An 18,208-nucleotide genomic window follows, 5' to 3' on the forward strand; every position below is an offset into this window, starting at 1 on the left:
GGCGGGATCAGCACAGAGCGTGCCGGACCCCGACATAGGCCCCACCCCAGCATGGGGGCCGAGAGTAGGGGGGAAGGAAGGCATGGTCTGGGGGCGCCCGCGGGGCTCGGCTTTCCCGCCTCAGGTTTCTCCTTGCGCCAGTGACATACTAGGCGCCCAGCAGCTGAAGTGGGCACCGGCTGTCCCGGGCTCAGCACGTGGAGAGTGTTTACCAAGTGTTCACTTTTGTTACCTGCATTCTTCCCAGTGCCAGCTCTGCCACCGAGTGGACGTGGAGGAGCAAGTCCCTGCCCCTCATCCGGCCTCAGTTTTCCCTTTGTACAACAGAAGGGTTGGCCAGAGTAACCTCGCGCGTGTTGAGAAGTGTGATGGGGCACTTGGCCCGCCGGGCGGAGGTTTTCTCTGATGTGCCAGGGTACTTCCTGCGAAGGGTAGGGCTGCAGTTGACGGGGCGGTCCCGGGCAATTACCTTCTGGGGCCCTTGCGTGCGCCCTGCCACTTTGGGACTTCCTCCCTTGCGAGTGAGTGTTTTCGGTTTTGGCGAGATGGGGAGGCGGGCGCCTGGCGGCCCTGTTCTTACCACATCCTGTCCGCTGGAAGGCCACTGAGGTGAATCCGTCTAAAAAGAGGACCAGAAGTTCAGAGAGGTATATTGCTGTATTGGGACTTTACATGGGAAAAGAAACTAAAAATGAAGAAGATAAATTAGTTTGAACCGGTAATTAACAGTAGAGACACATCTCTTTTTATTGCCCTTCACAAGATGTTTTGTTTTAACTAATTGAAGGTTTGTGGCAACCCTGTCTAGAGCGAGTCTGTTGGCACCAACGGCATGTGCTTAATTCGAGTCTCTGTGTCACCGTTTGATAACCCTCAAAATATTTCAGACCTTCCACCAGCAAAAAGGTTATGACTTGCTGAAAGCTCAGATGATGGTTAGCATTTTTTAGCAATAAAGATTTTTAAGTTAAAAAGATTTTTTTAGACATAATGCTATTGAACACTTACTAGACTACAGTATAGTGTAAACATAACTTTTACAGGCACTGGGAAACCAAAAAATTCGTGTGACTCGACTTACTGCAATATTTGATTTACTGTGGTGACTTGGAACCGAACCTGAAATATCTCCAAGGTATGCCTGTATTTAGATTATGGTTGCAATCATGCGTGCGTTAGAATGAACAAAGTATTGGCTCTTTGCAGCAAGAGGATCAGTTTTTGCAGAAGTATTTGGGGTTTCACTCCCAAGGCTCACTATGAATCCTTTGATAGTCAAACAGTTCTCTCTGGAAGTTCTTGGTCATTTCTCTTACAGAAGTTCTCTTCCTCTGTGGTCAGCTGCTGCTCCATTTCCACGGCATCACTTCCATCAACTTCATGAAATCTCACGCTTTTTGCAAGATTTGCAGTTTCACTCATAACCATTTGCTTTGTATTTGCGTGGTTAAATGTTAATAGCATCTGACAGTCAGCTAGGGACTGATTTGGGTGGGGATATGTGGTGGTTGAGAGGGAACTAACCTGTAAATGTTGCAGTGGCTGGCCTTTGCTTACTGTGTGTATTTTGGACCTGAGAGATTCAGATATTGAGTACTCAGAGGACTGGAACATCCCCATTTTAAACTTGGGGAAATGCTCATTGAGGCTCTTGGCTCAGCCTTACCCAAAGTTTCACAGCCAGTAAGGACAGCCATGACCAAGAGTCTAGAGTTCTTTACCAGAGTTTTCTGGAGGTGGGGATACAGATAGTGAAGGTGGAGGAGGCTGAGTTGATGATGAACCTAAGCTCCAATTTTAACATCATCACAATAGGGCTCTCTCTCAAGAAAAGAAACAAATATACTGTCCTGGGGTGTCTCTTGCAGGGGGTGAGGTGAGAACTGCCCGCTCATAGACCCTAGCTGTGTGTTGACCATAGGCTTGGGAGTTCACATGAATTAACTCAGTCTTATAGCCCTCCTATGAGCTGGGTGTTGTTACCACCATCTCACAGTGAGAAATGTGATCCTCAGATCAGAAGCCCCGTGACAGACTCAGGTCACACGGCTGGGAGGTCTCAGAGCCCAGATCTGACTTTCAGTTTTCCCATTCTCATTCCTTTTGCTAAAACCACCCCTCCTGGCAGTCTTCTGGATGCAGCGCTAATCTGGTGTCAGCCTCCCAGTGGCCCCTGAGGGGTTTCTTTCCCCAATTTAGCACAGGAGGGTTTTGATTGAGGCTTGTGTTAGTATTTCCCACACTTCCGCAGTTCTCTGGCCTGTGTCTCTGCCGCCACTTTTTGCCATCAACATACAGCACTTGTGCTATTATTTACTTAGTGTTTTTCTTTAAATCATTTCACTTTTTTCAGGACAGACGTGTATTTTAGGCTAAATAGGAAATGTGATATCAGGTTAACTAGAAGAAAGTCATAAAAATAAACATCATGTAAATAAACAACATCATCAGTCTAGTCTAGCTAGAAACTTTCTCTCTGTTAAAAAGGGATACAGTTTGTACACCCATGTTCATAGGAGCATTATTCATAATACCCAGAAGGTAGAAGCAACCCAAGTGTCTGTCGGTGGATGAATGGATAAACAAAATGTGCTCTATACATTCAAAGGAATATTATTCAGCCTTAAGAAGAAAGGAAATTCTGACATATGCTACAGCATGGATTGACCATAAGGACATCATGTTAAGTGAAACAAGCCAGTCACAAAAGGACAAATATTGTATGATTCCGTTTAAATGAGGTTCCTAGAGCCAAACAGAGACAGAAAGTAGAGTGGTGGTTACTAGGGGCTGTAGGGAGTGGGGAATGGGGAGTTAGCGTTTAATGGGTGCAGCGTTTCAGTTTCTGGAGGTGGAAAAGCTCTGAAGATGAAAGGTGGCCATGGTTGCAATATGAATGTACTTAATGCCACTGAACCGTATACTTAAAAATGGCTAAAATGGTAAATTTCTTGCATATTTTGCCGCCATAAAAAATCACTAAAAATCAGGTGTCTTGTTTTCTATGTCCAATAGAAGTTTGAAGAATGAAAATCAGCTCTTGCCCAAGGGCACAGAGCTGAGTGGGTCTTGGACCCCGCTGGATGCCACATTGGCCAGCCCTCCTCCCTCTCCCCACGGACGCCCAGCATCTCTGCAAATGTGCAGCTGCCCGAAGGAAGTGCTGCAGGCCCTGAGGGGGTGAGATCAAGGGGTGAGCTGGGAGTGGCTATCAGCTCAGAAGTAACAAATAGCCTTCTTCCAGTGACAGAAGAAGGGAAATGGGAGCGTGCAGTGCAGCTGTTGGGTGAAGAGAGCAGAGAGCAGTGCAGGGGCAGGGAGGTCGCCTGCCCGCAGCACAGAGGTCCCCAACTTCCCCTTCTTCGTGCAGAAGGCGGCGAGACGGCGGTGAGACAACAGCAGCTGCACAGGTCAGCCCCTCGGTCTGGGTCTTTCCATGCATGCCCCACTCCCTCCAGATTCTGTCCTGACCCTTGGGTTCCCTAGCAGGCACTGGGCACACCCCTACCTGGGTGGTTGCTGGACCGGTGACATCCGTGGAGCCGCAAGGTGGGGACTCACCTTCATTCCCTTCACCAGTTCCTGGGCCCCTGATGACAACCCCAAATCTCAGGAATGTACAGATCTATGTTTTTGAAAAAAGGCATTTAAATTAAGGAGTGGTTGGGTGCTGGGTTCAAATATTTATCCCCCCCACCCCCCTACCCCATGTGGACTGGTGCAAGTTATTGAACTTTGCTTTTCTGCACCTGAGTTTCCTCATCTGTAAAATGGGGCTAGTCCAGTAACCTGCACCTCAGGTGACAGGGGTGAGGGCCTGGCACAGAGTTTATGTTGGGCGAATCAGAGCAGATGCGGTTCCTCTGAGTGACCTGGAAGGGAGCCTGGGGACAGTGTGTTCTCAGGCAAAGGCTCTGGACCTGGCTGGGTCACAGACCCCCTGTTGGGTGCTGGTGGAGCCTCCTTTTCCCTGCCTGTGAAATGGGGCTGATAATGGCACCTGTCAGGACTTTCCTGCAGAGACCACAGGTTCACTTTTCACCCAGGCCAGGGGGAGGCCAGAAGTAGGGACTTCAGCCTTTGGTTGGCAAGAGCAGTTGCTGGGAGGGGCAGGCGGGGCCCTATCCAGGAATGCAGTGGCCCAGTGGAGCCTGGTGCTGTTGGGGAGAGGGTGGGCACAGCCAGCTCTGGATAGGAAGGCAGGGCTTCCGAGCTCTCCCGCCGAGTGTAGTCCTGGCTGGCAACCTTGGGTCAGAGCCTTAGATTCCCTGGAGTGTGGATCATGGAAATGGTTGTCTGAGTCTCTCTCCCTGGGAAATAGATGACCTTGGCCTCATTTTACAGATGAGAAAACCTGAAGCACAGAAAGGTCAAGTTCCTTGCCTAAGGTCAGACCTCAAGTGCTGAATACTGGAACTAGTTATCGAATTTACATCTTCTGAAGGCTCTGTTCTGCTCTCCACTTGTCGCCTCATCCATGCAGCAACTCAGCCACCAGGCCATCTTTAGGAGGCTGCAGCGCATTGTGGGAGAGAGCACTTGACTTGGAGTCTGGGTTTGCGTTTCAGCTGCCCACTGGCCTGCTGAAGAACCCCGGGAAAACCCTTGTGTGGTATTCAGTTTTGCCACGGTCAATGGAACCTTCTTGAGAGTCAGGTAAGGGATTTCTGTTTTCTAGAGGACCCCAAATAGCAAATCGCAAAAAGACGGAGATGGCTGAAGGTGTGAGGTAATGGTGAGTGGTGGTCTCTCTGAAAAGATGAGGCGGGGGATGTTGGAGGTTGCAAGCAGAAGTGAAGATTGTGGTTGCTCCTGGGAAAGGGGGTGGAAACCACAGCTTCTCTTTGGGTGCTTGGTGGGGAGGGTGTCACTTCTGCTTTGGCCTTAATTTCCCCAGTTGCAGGGTGGGGTTAAGCTCCTCTTCCCTCTGTGTATGGCTGGCAGAAGCATGGCCAAGGGCCTGGGGACCCCGTATTAGGGTCCAGACCCTGGAGGTCAAATCCACATCACTGTCTGGGCCTCAGTTTCCCCCTTCGTACTGTGAGGGGGTCTTTCCTACACTCTCGGGTTCTCAGTTTTCTCACCTGAAACATTCCAAATGGTTTCATTCAGTGGTTTCCTTTGTCCCCCCAAATCTTTTCCTTTAGTCGCTGAGGCTCTGAGAGGGTAAGTGAATTGCCCAAGGTAACACAGCCAAATAAATAACCTAATAGCCAAATAAATAAGAACCCAGCACTCTATGACTCCGAAGTCTTTATTCTCTTTTATTTATTTATTTATTTATATGTGTTATATTATATGTGTTATTTTTAACCTGTTCTTTCCGCTCAATGGTATGCTGTGCTCCTCTTTTATGTGGCTATTTGCATCGTAATTCTTAATAGTGAAATGGCAATCCATCGTACTGTATTTTTTTAACTTTTAATTTTGAAACAATGAAAAATTCACAGGAAGTTGCAAAAAAGGTTTTGTGTGCGTTTCATCCGGTCTTCTTCAATGGTAACATCTTTCACACCTGAGGTACAATATCAAAACCAGGAAATTGACTTTGGTACAATTCACAGCCTTTATTCAATTTCATCAGTTTTTATGCACTGATTTATGTGTGTGTGTGTGTGTGCTTAGTTCTGTGCAATTTTATGACGTGTAGATTCTTGTCACCACCATCACAATGAAGATACAAAACTGTCCCATCGCCACAAGGCTCCCTAGTGCTGCTCCTTTACAGAAACACCCCCATCCCTAACTGTTGGCAAACACTAATCTGTTCTCCGTCTCTATAATTTTGTTATTTCAAGAATGTCATATAAATCAAATCATACTGTATGCAACATTTCGAGATTGGCTTTCCCTTGAGACCCATCCAAGTTGTGAGAAACAGTATATTTTTCTAATTGCTGAGTTGTAGTTCATGGTACAGATGTACCTGAGGTTGTGTAACCATTCACCCATTGAAGGCACATTGGAATTGTTTCCAATTTGGGGCTATTGCGAATAAGGCTGCTATGAAGTTCTGCAACAAGAGAAGCCACTGCAAAGAGAAGCCCCCGCTCGCCACAACTAGAGAAAGCCAGTGCGCACCAATGAAGACCCAATGCAGCCAAAAATAAATAAATAAATTAAATTAATTGAAAATAAATAAACTATGTTGTGTGCGTTAAAAAAAAAACAAACAAAAACACTTAAGTGCCTGGTAGGGCTTGGTGACTGGTGAGGCTTCACCGTAAGCTTGGTCCTGGCTGTTTTATCAAGGAGCACCAAAATGTCAGTAGCTACAGGATACTTTTCTTAGAACGGTCAGTTCTGCAGAGAAGAATTTTCTCCTGCCTCGGAGCATCATTGCCTGGCTGCTGGCAGTCTTCTGGAAGCTGATTGGAGGAGGAGGTGGGGAGGGGATATGGCTTAATTTTCCTGTACCAGAACGGCACCTTGCAGATTCTCTCTGGTGCACTGTCTGCAGGGAATGTACTTTGTGTTGGAGGGTAGGGTTGAGGATGCAAGGGTGGTGAGGAAGGTTCCTGGATGCTCCAGGTGGCAAAGGAGATCTGGGGACCCAGCTGGTCATTTTAAAAACTCACAACCAGCAGGCCCCCGTTTTTAGCCTCACCCTTCATCCCACCTTCAGAGGTTCCCGATGCTTCCAGCGCTCAAGTGCTCCCACAGTGGTGAGGCTTGACCTAGCTGTCTTCCCCGTGTCCCCTCCCCGATCCCCCCACCTGCTGTATTCACCTCTCCTTACTGCAAGCGCTTGGGTTCAACGTCTTATGGTCTGCTAACTTTTGTTTTTTTAAGCAGGTGGCCACCTGCTTTGCGGCCTCCAAGGTTTCACTGATATCTCTCATCTGCTGTTGTCTTCTTTCCCATTGTTCTGTCTTTTGTGGCTTTGTGTCTGTTTTATTCATTCACTCTCATTTTAGTGGAGTTTCGGGGGTAGGCATAAATTTGCTATGTTTAAGCAGAAGTTTATTAGTTCATTTTAACGTTAAAAAAATAAATTTATTTATTTATTTTTGGCTGCATTGGGTCTTCATTGCTGCACACGGGCTTTCTCTAGTTGCGGTGAGCGGGGGCTACTCTTCCTTGCGGTGCGTGGGCTTCTCATTGCAGTGGCTTCTCGTTGTGGAGCACGGGCTCTAGTTGCGCGAGCTTCAGTAGTTGTGGCACCTGGGCTCAATAGTTGTGACATGCAGGCTCAGTAGTTGTGGCTCCTGGGCTCTAGAGCACAGGCTCAGTAGCTGTGGCGCACAGGCCTAGTTGCTCTGCGGTATGTGGGATCTTCCTGGACCAGGGATCAAACCCACGTCCCCTGCATCGGCGGGCGGATTCTTAATCACTGTGCCACCAGGGAAGTCCCTATTAGTTAATTTTAAAACCGAGGGAAATGAGGGCAGAGAGGGACAGATTTTTTTTTTTTTTAAACCAAAACATTGGATTTATTTTCACAAATTTGAACCTGACATCTTCATTCATAACTAACAGCTGCCATAGATCCTGGCAGTCACAAAAATAAGTGAAAATGAAGAGAAGGTTGCAAAGCAAGTGTTGAATACAGTACTTAACAATATGTTCAAATCCCATTATACTTTAAAATGGGCTTTGGGGGAATTCTTTGTGGACAAAGGCAGTGGTTTTCCTGATGTCATCCAGCTGCTGTGATTCTTGGTGGCCTCTGACCTCCCACGATTGTCATCAAAACCAGCCTTCTCCTGAAACTCTTAGTTCTCGTCTTTTTCTCTGCTCCAACTTTCGGATTCCCCCAGCTGCTGCTGCTGGTAGTTTAATCAGAGAGGGACAGATTCTTGCCCGAAGTCACATGGTGGGTGAACGACAGGGCTGGACAGGATTAATGACAAGCAACTCCCAATGTTCCCCTGGGTAAGATCAGAGCCCCGGGGAGGCCCCCAGAGATACCATGTTTTGGGAGGAGGATGTGTCTCAGGCAGAGCTGCAAATGATCAAGGACTCTGGAGTAACAGAGACATGGCTTCAGGCAGCCTCACGCAAAGCAAGACGCCTTGCTCGCTGAGCCACGGTTTCCTCATCTGTGAGATGCAGGAGTGGTGAGGATCAAATAAGATGCTGCGCGTCCTATTCTTGGGGTGTGCCAGATGCCTAGCGTTAGAGGTGGCTCTTTCACCGAGGTGACAAAGACATGCACCTTTTCCAGGGCGGGAGCCAGTTCTTGGAGGAGACTCGGTACAGGACATGGATCGCTGCGGGGCCCTTTTCCTCTGCCTGTGCCTCTTGATGTTTCAGAGCAGAACAGAGGGTAAGAGGGCTCCGCTGAGCTGCAAGGGCCATCCTAGCCTGGACCCCTGGCTGTGATGTGAAGCGGGGAGGCCTCAAACCAAGGGAGATTGAAAAGGGGCACTTAGGCCTCCTGGGGCAGCAGGAGGCTGGGGCGGAAGGCCCAGAGGCCGTGGGGCGGGAGGCGGGGCAGCTGCAGACAGAGACTGAGGCGGATGTCTGACTCTCTCCTCACAGAGGCATCCCAAGAAATCCTGCGCTGGATGAAGAGAATGGAGACGGCAGCCAGGAGCCGGAGCCTCACTTCTTTTGCTGAGTGAGTTGGGTGTCCCTCCTCTCCCTCCCAGAGTCAGCTGTGCCTCCACCCCCAGCTTGCACCTTGAATCCATGGCCCAGGGTTGGTCCAGGGTAGACTGTTAATTCATTTATTCAACACTCATTTATTGAGTAGCTACTGTGTGCCCGGCACCAAGCTCTGGAGACGTGGGATAGACACATCCCTGTTCTCATTGAGTTTACTGTCTGGTTGGGGGCCCTTAACCATGGATGCCATGAAACCAGGCGCAGAATCACGGGTCTCCATGCATTTTTCTGGGAAGGGGCTCCAAGACTTGGGCTGGGCTCTCCAGAGTCTGTGACCCAAAAGCCTAGTAGCTCAGGGTAAGAGGCCAATGCTGATGACTGACCAGGGAATCATAGGGCTGTGGAGCACTTCAGTCAGTGGGGAGCTGCCAGGGAAGGCTTCCTGGAGGAGGTGTCAACAAACTGGAACCCAAACAAGAGTTAATGGAAGGAGATGGGTGGGGTGGGGAGGTGAGAGTGTGCCAGGAACACTATGCAGAGGTCTAGAGGTGGGAGTGACGGGTGTGGGATGGGGGAGGCTGTGGAGAGTGCCACTCACCTCCATCCTTACCCCGGGCTCTGGCCACCTCTCTCACTTTCAGGCTCATCCATGGCCTAGAGTCAAGGCTACTCAATGCCAGCTTTGGGGGCCATAACCTCACTTTGCGGACGCATACCATCCAGACACTAGCCTTCAAGCTGGGCTGCAACTTCACTGGCCTCTCACTGGGAAGTGCTGCTCTGCAGCAGGTCCCCCAGGTCAGAGGTGGCCAGGGATTGGGGGTGGCCAGAGCCTCTACCCCAGAAATCCTCCGGGGGTTTAAGGTCTGGACTTTCCCCAGGGTCCATCGCCCACCTTCCCACCAATCAGGGCTCTGCCTTAATAGCTGTGAGTTGCCGCCTCTGTAAAATGGGGCTGACGTTCTTCATGTGAATGATGGAAAGGGGGTGCTTGTGGCCCCTCAGGGGCAGTGTCCTCTTCCTGCTTTTGCAGGTTCCTGGGGTGAGGCAGTCGTGGGAGAGGCCAGGGGAACGGGACACCTTTGAGGGCCCTGGTATGATTCCTGCTGAATACCTGGGTGCTGGGGGATCCATCCCCTCCATCTTCAGGGACCCAGCTGAGTGGAATAAATAACCCAAATTCAAGACCAGAACAGCCTGAAGGGAAGGCCTGAGATCGGGGGAAGTTTGGGTGGAGGTGCAGCCTGGCAGGAGAGGGTTCTGTGGGCGGAGGCTCCAAGGTAGGAGAGGCTCGGGGCAAGGCTGGGAGGGCTTCCTGGGGAGTGGGGAGCAGTGAAGGTGTTGTGGTGGGTCTGGAGGCTTCAGACACCAGGTGCAGCCTATCTCTGGCTCTCCACAGGCCCAGGTCCCACTCGCCATGCAGTTCCCAGCTGAGCTGACTCATGATGCCTGCAGGGTGCGCCCCAGGGAGCTGACTCTCATCTGCATCTACTTCTCCAACACCCGCTTTTTTCAGGTCAGGGCCTGCTAGTAGGCCAAGCAGGGTGGATGTGGGCTCCTTCTTGGGGGGTCACTGCAGGCATGCATGCCACCTCCTGGCCTCTGGGCAGGGACCAGCCTACTGTGCAACTTCAGTCAATCAGTGCCCCTCTCTGGGCCTCTGTTTTAGCAAAATGGAAGGGAGGCATGATTATAATGTGCAAACGAGACCTAAGAAGTCTACTGTTTGTGTGCCTCTCCCTAGATGGGAGATAGACAAGTAGGTCACAAGATCTTTGTCCTCAGAGAGCTCTCTATCTCAACAGTTAGACCAGGACCTCAGAGACTTAATTTTAGCTTGAGGTTGATTATAACCATAGAGATTCAAAGGGATGGATGAGTCAGGGTGGGGTCAGGATGGCTCCCAATGAGCAGTCCTGGAGGGCTTCTGGAGGAGGTGTCTTTTAACCTTGGCTTTGAAAGTGAGTTAGGGTAGGGTGACATGGAGGGTATGAGGCTGGAATTCATTTAACAAATGGGAGGTGATGGTGGTGGTAGTGAGAAGACAGGGTTCCAGGTGGAGGGGGCAGCATACGCAAAGGCTGTGAGGCTGGCACAGCTGTACAAGTGAAAGCCATGCTGCTTGTTCTCATCCGGGGAGGAGGGGCTGGAGAATGGGGGCTCTTGGACCTCATCCAGGGTCTCCTCATGTCCCCTCCAGTCAGTGCTTCTTCTGTTGCCCTTCCAGAAAGACATCAATTCATCTGTGCTCAATAACTATGTTCTGGGGGCCCAGCTGAGCCATGGACAAGTGAGCAACCTCCGTGAGCCGGTGAACATCAGCTTCTGGCACAACCAAAGCCTGGTATTGTTGGGGCCACCCCCACGTCCACCCCACCCCTACCCCCTTGTGGCTGTCCTGTCGAACACTGGTTTGATCAAACCCAGACTTGTGGAACTATCTTAGAAACAAGCTGCTTTAAATCTATCATACTTTGAAAATTCCTGCCAAAGAAATGAGAGAGAAGCTTTGACACACTGCATTCATCAGGATTCTTTGAATTGCACATGATAGAAAACCAACTCAAGCCAGCTTATTGGCTCATGTACGTGAAGTGTCCAGGGCTGTTCTAGCTTCAGGCACAGATATGATGCCATAATGGATCAGTCTCCATCTCTCAACAATGGTTTCCTGCCTTGGCTTTCCACTCTGCGGCAAGGTGGCAGCTGAAGTGCTGGACCTCCTTCCCCTCTTCTCAGCAGGCTCTTTCTTGCCAGTGCAAACCAGGATCCCATAACGGATTCTAAAGGTCCAGCTGGGTCATGTGTCATCCATCCCTGACCCATCACTGTGCCCAGGGGGATGGAACATGTAGATTGGCCAGACCTGGGTCACATGGCCCAGGGACTGGGCTGGATTCATTTGACCCGTCATTGGGAGAGGGATGGGTCCCCAAGGAAACTACAGATATTGATGCCGAAAGAAGGAAGAAGGGCTGCTGGGTGGGCACAAGCCCTGATGGCATTCCCGAAAAGCCCCAGAGTCTGGCCATATCTTCTGTCAGCCTCATCAGGACCGCTCTGCACTCCCAATTTCTCCACTGTCCTTTCCTTTCATTCTTCTGGGCTTTTGCCCCTGTTACATCCTTGCTCCACTTCTGTTGAAATCTGATGTGTCCTCTAAGGCCTCAGTGCCCCAGCTGTCCCTTCCCTTCTCAGGACTCCTCTGCCTTTTCCTCCATGGTCTTCCATGGAGTGCCCGTTTCATTTCCCTCACCTTTCCACCCACAGGGCTTGGCGTCAGGGCTGTCTGTAGATGACTCTCTCTCTCCCCCACTGGGGTGGGTCTGGACTGTCATTGTTCCCCATGGGGAGGAGGGGAAAGCGGACATTGATTATAGGCACCTACTGTATTGGCCAGAGCTGGGCACTCAAGATTTCTCATTGCCTTTGATTATTCCACCATCCTTGTGACTTGAGTATAAATGATCGCATTTTGCAGATGCATAAACTGAGGCTCAGAGAACCTCTGTGACTTTCCCAGGTCACTCTCAGAGTCCGTTGGGGAGGTGGGGCTGGAATCTGGTCTGTCTGATGCCAAAGCCCAGCCCGTGCCTGGTAAAATGTTGACAAGGGTGCAGCTGAGTCACCTTCGGCTCCCATAATTACCAGACCCTCCCTGATCCATGGCCCTCCCCTCCACCCCCTGGATGCACCCAATTCCAGCATCTCCCCTTAGGAAGGCTACACGGTGACCTGTGTCTTCTGGAAGGAGGGAGCCAGCAAGCACCACTGGGGGGCCTGGAGCACTGAGGGCTGTCGCACAGAGCAGCCCTCACCCTCCCAGGTGCTCTGCCGCTGCAACCACCTCACCTACTTTGCTGTTCTCATGGTATGTGTGCATCTAGCCTGGGTGAGGGTGCTCAGAGCTGCAGAGGGCCCCCTATCCAGGACAGAGGAGAAAGGCAAAAGCTGGTGCAGGGGGCAGAAAATCCAACTCAAATGGGCTTAAGGAAAAAAAACCAGAACACCTTATGGGTTCATGTTCCCGAAAAGGCTGGGTTAGGCTTCAGGCATGTCTTGCTCTAGGGGCTCAATGTCACCAAGATAGGACTCTGTCTCAGTCTCTCAATCGTTCTTGCTTTGTGTTAGCTTAGTTCTCAGACAGGATCTCCCCATGGGCTTATAATATGGCTGCTGGCATTTCCTGTTTTATGTCCTACTAGGTTCAGGTCAGTAGAACGAGAGCTCTCTCACCGAATTCTGCCAGCCAAAGCCATAGGATTGAGTCCCACAGGCCTAGAGTGTGTCCCATGCCCATCCCTTAACCAATCACTGTGGGCAGGAGGAGGGAAGGCTCTGATAGGCCAGGCCTGGTGCACCTGACTATACATAGTAGGAGAAGTGGAGGGTCCACCCACGTGCGGGAGTGAGGGAGGGGAGGAAGGGGAGATGGGAGTTGGGAGGCAGAAAAGCCGCTGTGTCTGCTGTGGCTGTTTTCAAGTCAGGACCACGGCTAGGATTGTAGGGTAGGGGGGCTTGAAGCTGAGGTCTTGGCAGGTGTCTTTGATTTAGGCAGTGGAGGGCATTTCCATGCTTCTGGCTCCCCTTCCCTCCCACAGCAACTCTCCCAGGCCCCGGTCCCTGCAGAGCTGCTGGCGCCCCTCACATACATCTCCCTGGTGGGCTGCAGCATCTCCATCGTGGCCTCGCTGCTCACTGTCCTGCTGCACCTCCTTGCCAGGTATTCCCCTGCCCTCGTGCTGGGCCAGCCCACCCACTGCTGCTCAGCACCCCTCCTTCTTTCCTACTTGGGCCCCCAGAGTCAGGTGGGCTTTTCCAGAGTGCAGAGGCTGGGAAGCAGGAGACCAGCCTCCTTGCGTGTGGCTGTTGTTGGGTCCCTGCCCCTCTCGACCTGTGTCCCAGTCATTACGTGTCTATGAGCCCAGGGGGTGGCGCTGCCTGGTGACGTCCGGTCACGGAGGGCCACGCCCCCACCCGCAGGAAGCCGAGTGATTCCATTACGTGCATCCACGTGAACCTGCACGCCTCGGTGCTGCTCCTCAATGTCGCCTTCCTGCTGAGCCCAGTGCCGGCCGTGCCCCCCGTGCCTGAGTCAGCATGCGTGGCACTGGCTGCCACCCTGCACTACGCGCTGCTCAGCTGCTTCACCTGGATGGCCATTGAAGGCTTCAACCTCTACCTCCTACTTGGGCGCGTCTACAACATCTACATCCGCCGATATGTGCTCAAGCTCTGTGCCCTGGGCTGGGGTAAGCACGGTCTCCCTCTCGCTTGCTTCCTGAGGCTTCCAGCCAGACTGGGCGTCTGTCCCCTCCTGTCCTCTTTCTCCTCCACTGCCATGACCACTGGTCACCACCCCTGCCAGCACCCACCGCCGCTTCCTACATGACTATTCTTATCACCACTTCCACCTCCAAAGCATCTATATCACCACCACTTCCAACACCACCGTCACCTCCACCATCCTCAGCCTTATGTTCACCACCATCTCTGGTACCACCATCATCGGCGTCTCTATCACCATCCTAGCCCCTGTCTTCATTATCTCTTTCCTCACCGGTTCCCAAACCCTCTCTCCCATTACCTTCCAGCCATCACCTCCCAGTGTGACCACTACTACTGCCGCTACTGTTCCACCCTACAGCCCTCATTCATATCAGCCTTCTCCAAGACCACCAGGCTAATTGCTCTGAGGCTGGACCACGTGACAGCGGCTGGGGACTCAGAGCGATCTCTTTCCCTCCCCTCCCCCCACCCTCTGCTTGCCCGGTGGAATCCTGTTTTAGCAGCCCCAGGAACCCATGATCAGCCCATCTCTGGGGTCTCCTGACAGATACTGAGCCTCTGTCCCACCCCTCAGGGGTCCCGGCCTTCCTGGTACTGCTCCTTCTTGCCGTCAAGAGCTCAGTTTACGGACCCTACAGGATCCCGCTCTCCGACAGCCAGGGGAACAGCACGGGCTCCCAGAACACGTCCATGTGAGTGCGCTCACGGCTGCGGCAGGCTCCCTGGCTCTAGTCCTGGGGCTCTAGACGGGGTGCCTTGTAGGCGGGACACTGACTGCAGGGCAGGGAGGGGACTACTGCTTACACGGGGCGTGGTTTCCAGGGGTCTTTGCCACGCCCCTTCTGCTGGATCCCTAAGGTCTCCTGCAGGACGGGTTCACTCTCTATGCTAGTTCTAGGAAGCACATGGGCCTCCAAGGCCAGGCCGCGGCAGGGGGGCCTTTGCCCCTCCCGGCCGCTGGCGGCCAGCGCCCCTCTGGCTCTCAGGCCGTGCGGTGGAGCTCAGCCTGTGCCTGGCTCTTCTCTCTCCTCACCTCCGTGCTTCGCTCAGGCGCTTGGCTGTGGCCCCCCCGACCTGTGCCTGGCATGGCACTGCCAGCCCTCCAAACCTCCTAGTCAGAGAAGAGAGTGTTGTGGGGATTGGGACACCACAGGCACCGTGCTCAGAGTGTATGTGGGGAGGGGGCGCAAGGCGGTTTGGGGGACAGACTCTGTCGCCCCTTCCCGTGCCCTCGGACGTTAACCTCTTTCTTTTGATGAAATGTTTCTAACAGTCAACATAGAGGGAGTAGCTTAACAACCCCCTGCAGACCCATCACCAGCAGTTGGCCGTCTGGCCTTTTTCCCTCTCCTGGCTGACACCAGCTCAGGACGGCTGAGGGCTGGCTCTGAATCCTCACAGCAAGGAGCAGGCCCCATTGTCAGCCCTCGTTTACAGTTGGGGAAACTGAGGCACAGGCAGCTGAAGAACCCTGGCCAAGGAGACCCAGCCAGTTGAGGGCAGAGCTGGGACTTGGCTCTAGAGCCCGGCCCCCAACCACTGCCCATCCCAGTCTCTGGGAAGTGAGGGCTCTGGGCACGGAGTGAGGCTAAGATGGGGTTAATTCCTCTCTGTGAGGGTGGGGGTGTTTTCTCAGAGCAAGTGTGACTTAGGACTCTTTAAACGTGTGTTTTTATTGTATAACACGTGACATGGCAAAAGAACTGCAGTGATGCTTCCACAGAACAGGAAGCACGTTAATGCAGGGATGTTAGCGAGCTCCCGCGCGAAGAACCATCTCCTTCCCGGTCTTCCTCACCTCTCCCTCTCCCCTCTCACCCTGGACTTTGTGACTTTTATTCTCCTGCATTTAAAAAACCCTTACTACATATATATGTCTTTTTTAAAAATTCTTTTACATTTTTTGTTTTATTTTTTAAATTGAAGTATAATTGACATATAACACTTCATTAATCTCAGGTGTGCAACATAGCGATTTGGTTGTATATATTGCCAAATGACCGTGACAATAAGTCCAGTTAACATCTGTCACCAGACATACAGAATTGATTTTTCTTGTGATGAGAACTTTTAAGATCTACTCTCTTCGCAACTTTCAATTATGCAATACAGTATTGTTAACTGTAGTCACCATGCTGTACATGACATCCCCAGGACTTACTTATTTTACAACTGGAAGTTTGCAACTTTTGACCCCCTTCACCCGTTTTGCACCCTGTCCCCCCCTCCCTGGCCTCTGGCAACCACCAATCTCTTTTCTGTATCTATGAACTTGTTTTTTTGTTTGTTTGTTTTAGATTCCACAAGTAAGTGAGATAATACGGTATTTGTCTTTCTTTGACTTATTTCGCTTAGTATAATGATCTCAAGGTCCATCCATGCTGTCGCAAATGGCAAGATTTCCTTCTTTTTATGACTGAATAATACTCCATTGAGTTTATGTGTGTGTGTATGTATATAGCACATCTTCTTTAACAGCGATTTTTAAAAACCTTGAAAATAACTCCAGTGCCCACTGACAGGACACCGGACTAGTACATGCGATAGAGCCACCCCTGTCAGACAAATCATCTGGCAGTGAAAAGGAATGGTCCACCACCACACGCATCCACTTGGGTGAACCCCCAAAATCATGTTCAAGGACTCTGTGACTGCAGTGAAAGGAGCCCGAGCAGGTGATCGTGACAGTTAGGGGCTCAGGCTCTGTGCTTAGACCGCGGGGCTTCAAGTCCCACCTTAGGCAGGTGTGCGTTTCTAAGCCTCATAGGGTCACCATGAGGGTCGCATGGCTGATTCACGGAAATCACGTGACCTGATGGCGTAAAAGGCAGCACCTGCCTTGAAGGTGTTTGGGGGAAGCAGAGGCCGTGAAGACCTCACGGAGGGTCTAGGACCAGGGCGGGGGCCACTGTCAGGGATCTCTCTGACCTCCTCTCTGCCCTCGGTGGAGTTTTCCTGCTGCTCCCCCGGCTCCTCAGTCCACACATGGAGAGCGCCCCTCCACCAAGCTGTGAGTTGCAGCAGCTCAGGGAAGGGCCGGTGGCCCAGTCCAGGTGGGGAGGGGCTCCTGGCACCGCTGCACGAAGATGGGGATGAGATGTTGATAATCATGTGGTGGGTGGAAGGAGAAATTTCCAGCAAAGAGGACCATGGACCAATGATGTAATCAGTACCTTATAAGTTGACAGTTGGGCTGGGCGTGGAAGGGGGAAGGGTTAGATGTTCAAGGGAGGAGAGAGAGAGTTTTCAGGTGGGTAAGAGAGGGTAAAGGAGGCATGCAGAGGCTTCAGGCATGGGGCTGAGGTGGCAGGTGGGTCCTACCTGGTGGCCTGGCTGGAAAGCTGAGCCCAGGACTTCACCACCTGTGCAGTCAGGCAAGAAATGACGGGTCTGAGCCGGAAGACCGGACCAGGTTCAAGAGGCAGTCCAGGGGCCCAGGAGACCGTGGCTTCCCTGCCACGTCTTGGGAGCCACACCAACCCCAGCGCTTCGCCCCTCCCCTGCAGATGCTGGGTGCGGGACGCCTGGGTGCACGGTATCCTGGTCATGGGCTCTGGTGGCCTCACATCCCTTTTCAACCTGGTGGTGCTGGCCTGGGCGCTACGGGTCCTGCACAGACTGCGGGCGCAGGAGAAGGCGCTGGGCCCCCGGGCCTGCTGGGATACCGTCACCGTGCTGGGCCTCACCGTGCTGCTGGGCACCACCTGGATCTTGGCCTTCTTCTCCTTTGGTGTCTTCCTGCTGCCCCAGCTCTTCCTCTTCACCACCTTCAATTCGCTCTACGGTAGGGCCTGTGGTTGACCTGGAGGAAACCCCAGGGGGGTAGTGTACAGCTGCTACATGTTTACTACTGAAGGGCTCCAGGTTGAGGGGGTGAGTCAGGGGCTGAAATCTGGGCCCTGACAAGCTGGTTTGGGGCTACGCCCGCCCATAGGAGGGGGCGCCACCTTGTAATTTGCACAAAGGCAGCCTATGGGCTAGCGGTGGCTGGTCCTCCAGCTCCTACGCCCGGTCCCTTCTGGCCTCCAACAGGAAGGGCTTCTGAGAATTACTGCTGGGCCTCAGGGAGGCCCCACTCACCCCAGCCAAGGAGGTGCCTGGATCTTGGAGGAGGCCCCACGCTGTTCCTGAGGCGCTTCCACTAACCAGTCTTTTCCATGCAGGTTTCTTCCTCTTCCTGTGGTTCTGCTCCCAGAGGCGCCACTCAGAGGCAGAGATGGAGGCATTCAACTCCTCCCAGATGGTGCAGTAGTCTGGACTGTCTGGACCTCCTGGCCTGGAGCCCCCAGCTTCTCTGGCTGCCTGCAGCCGGAGGCCCTGGCTTCCACTCGAGAAGATGGCAGGCCAGCTGCTGGACACCAGAGGCCAC

At 52.2% G+C, this 18,208-nt stretch overlaps 1 protein-coding gene across 1 annotated transcript; it reads left to right on the forward strand.

Annotated features, from left to right (window-relative positions):
- Positions 1-1,048: 1,048 nt before the first annotated feature.
- On the forward strand, positions 1,049-18,208 carry ADGRG5 (adhesion G protein-coupled receptor G5). The gene is made up of 15 exons (XM_070044293.1): positions 1,049-1,135; positions 3,016-3,180; positions 3,371-3,410; positions 4,484-4,656; positions 8,168-8,269; positions 8,485-8,563; positions 9,192-9,348; positions 9,950-10,066; positions 10,778-10,894; positions 12,269-12,421; positions 13,152-13,273; positions 13,534-13,802; positions 14,414-14,531; positions 17,346-17,623; positions 18,003-18,208. The coding sequence occupies exons 5-15, from the start codon at positions 8,206-8,208 to the stop codon at positions 18,089-18,091; spliced, it is 1,563 nt and encodes a 520-aa protein (XP_069900394.1). The 5' UTR covers positions 1,049-1,135; positions 3,016-3,180; positions 3,371-3,410; positions 4,484-4,656; positions 8,168-8,205; the 3' UTR covers positions 18,092-18,208.

This window comes from Globicephala melas, chromosome 19 (assembly GCF_963455315.2).
Source record: "Globicephala melas chromosome 19, mGloMel1.2, whole genome shotgun sequence".
Lineage (NCBI taxonomy): Eukaryota > Metazoa > Chordata > Mammalia > Artiodactyla > Delphinidae > Globicephala > Globicephala melas.

Excerpts from the sequence above, each read along its gene's own strand:
- ADGRG5 (XM_070044293.1), top strand. The coding sequence starts at position 8,206 with ATGGATCGCTGCGGGGCCCTTTTCCTCTGCCTGTGCCTCTTGATGTTT. Across the intron at positions 8,564-9,191 it reads AGCCTCACTTCTTTTGCTGA|GCTCATCCATGGCCTAGAGT; the intron begins GTGAGTTGGGTG and ends TCTCACTTTCAG. Across the intron at positions 13,803-14,413 it reads GCTCTGTGCCCTGGGCTGGG|GGGTCCCGGCCTTCCTGGTA; the intron begins GTAAGCACGGTC and ends CCCACCCCTCAG.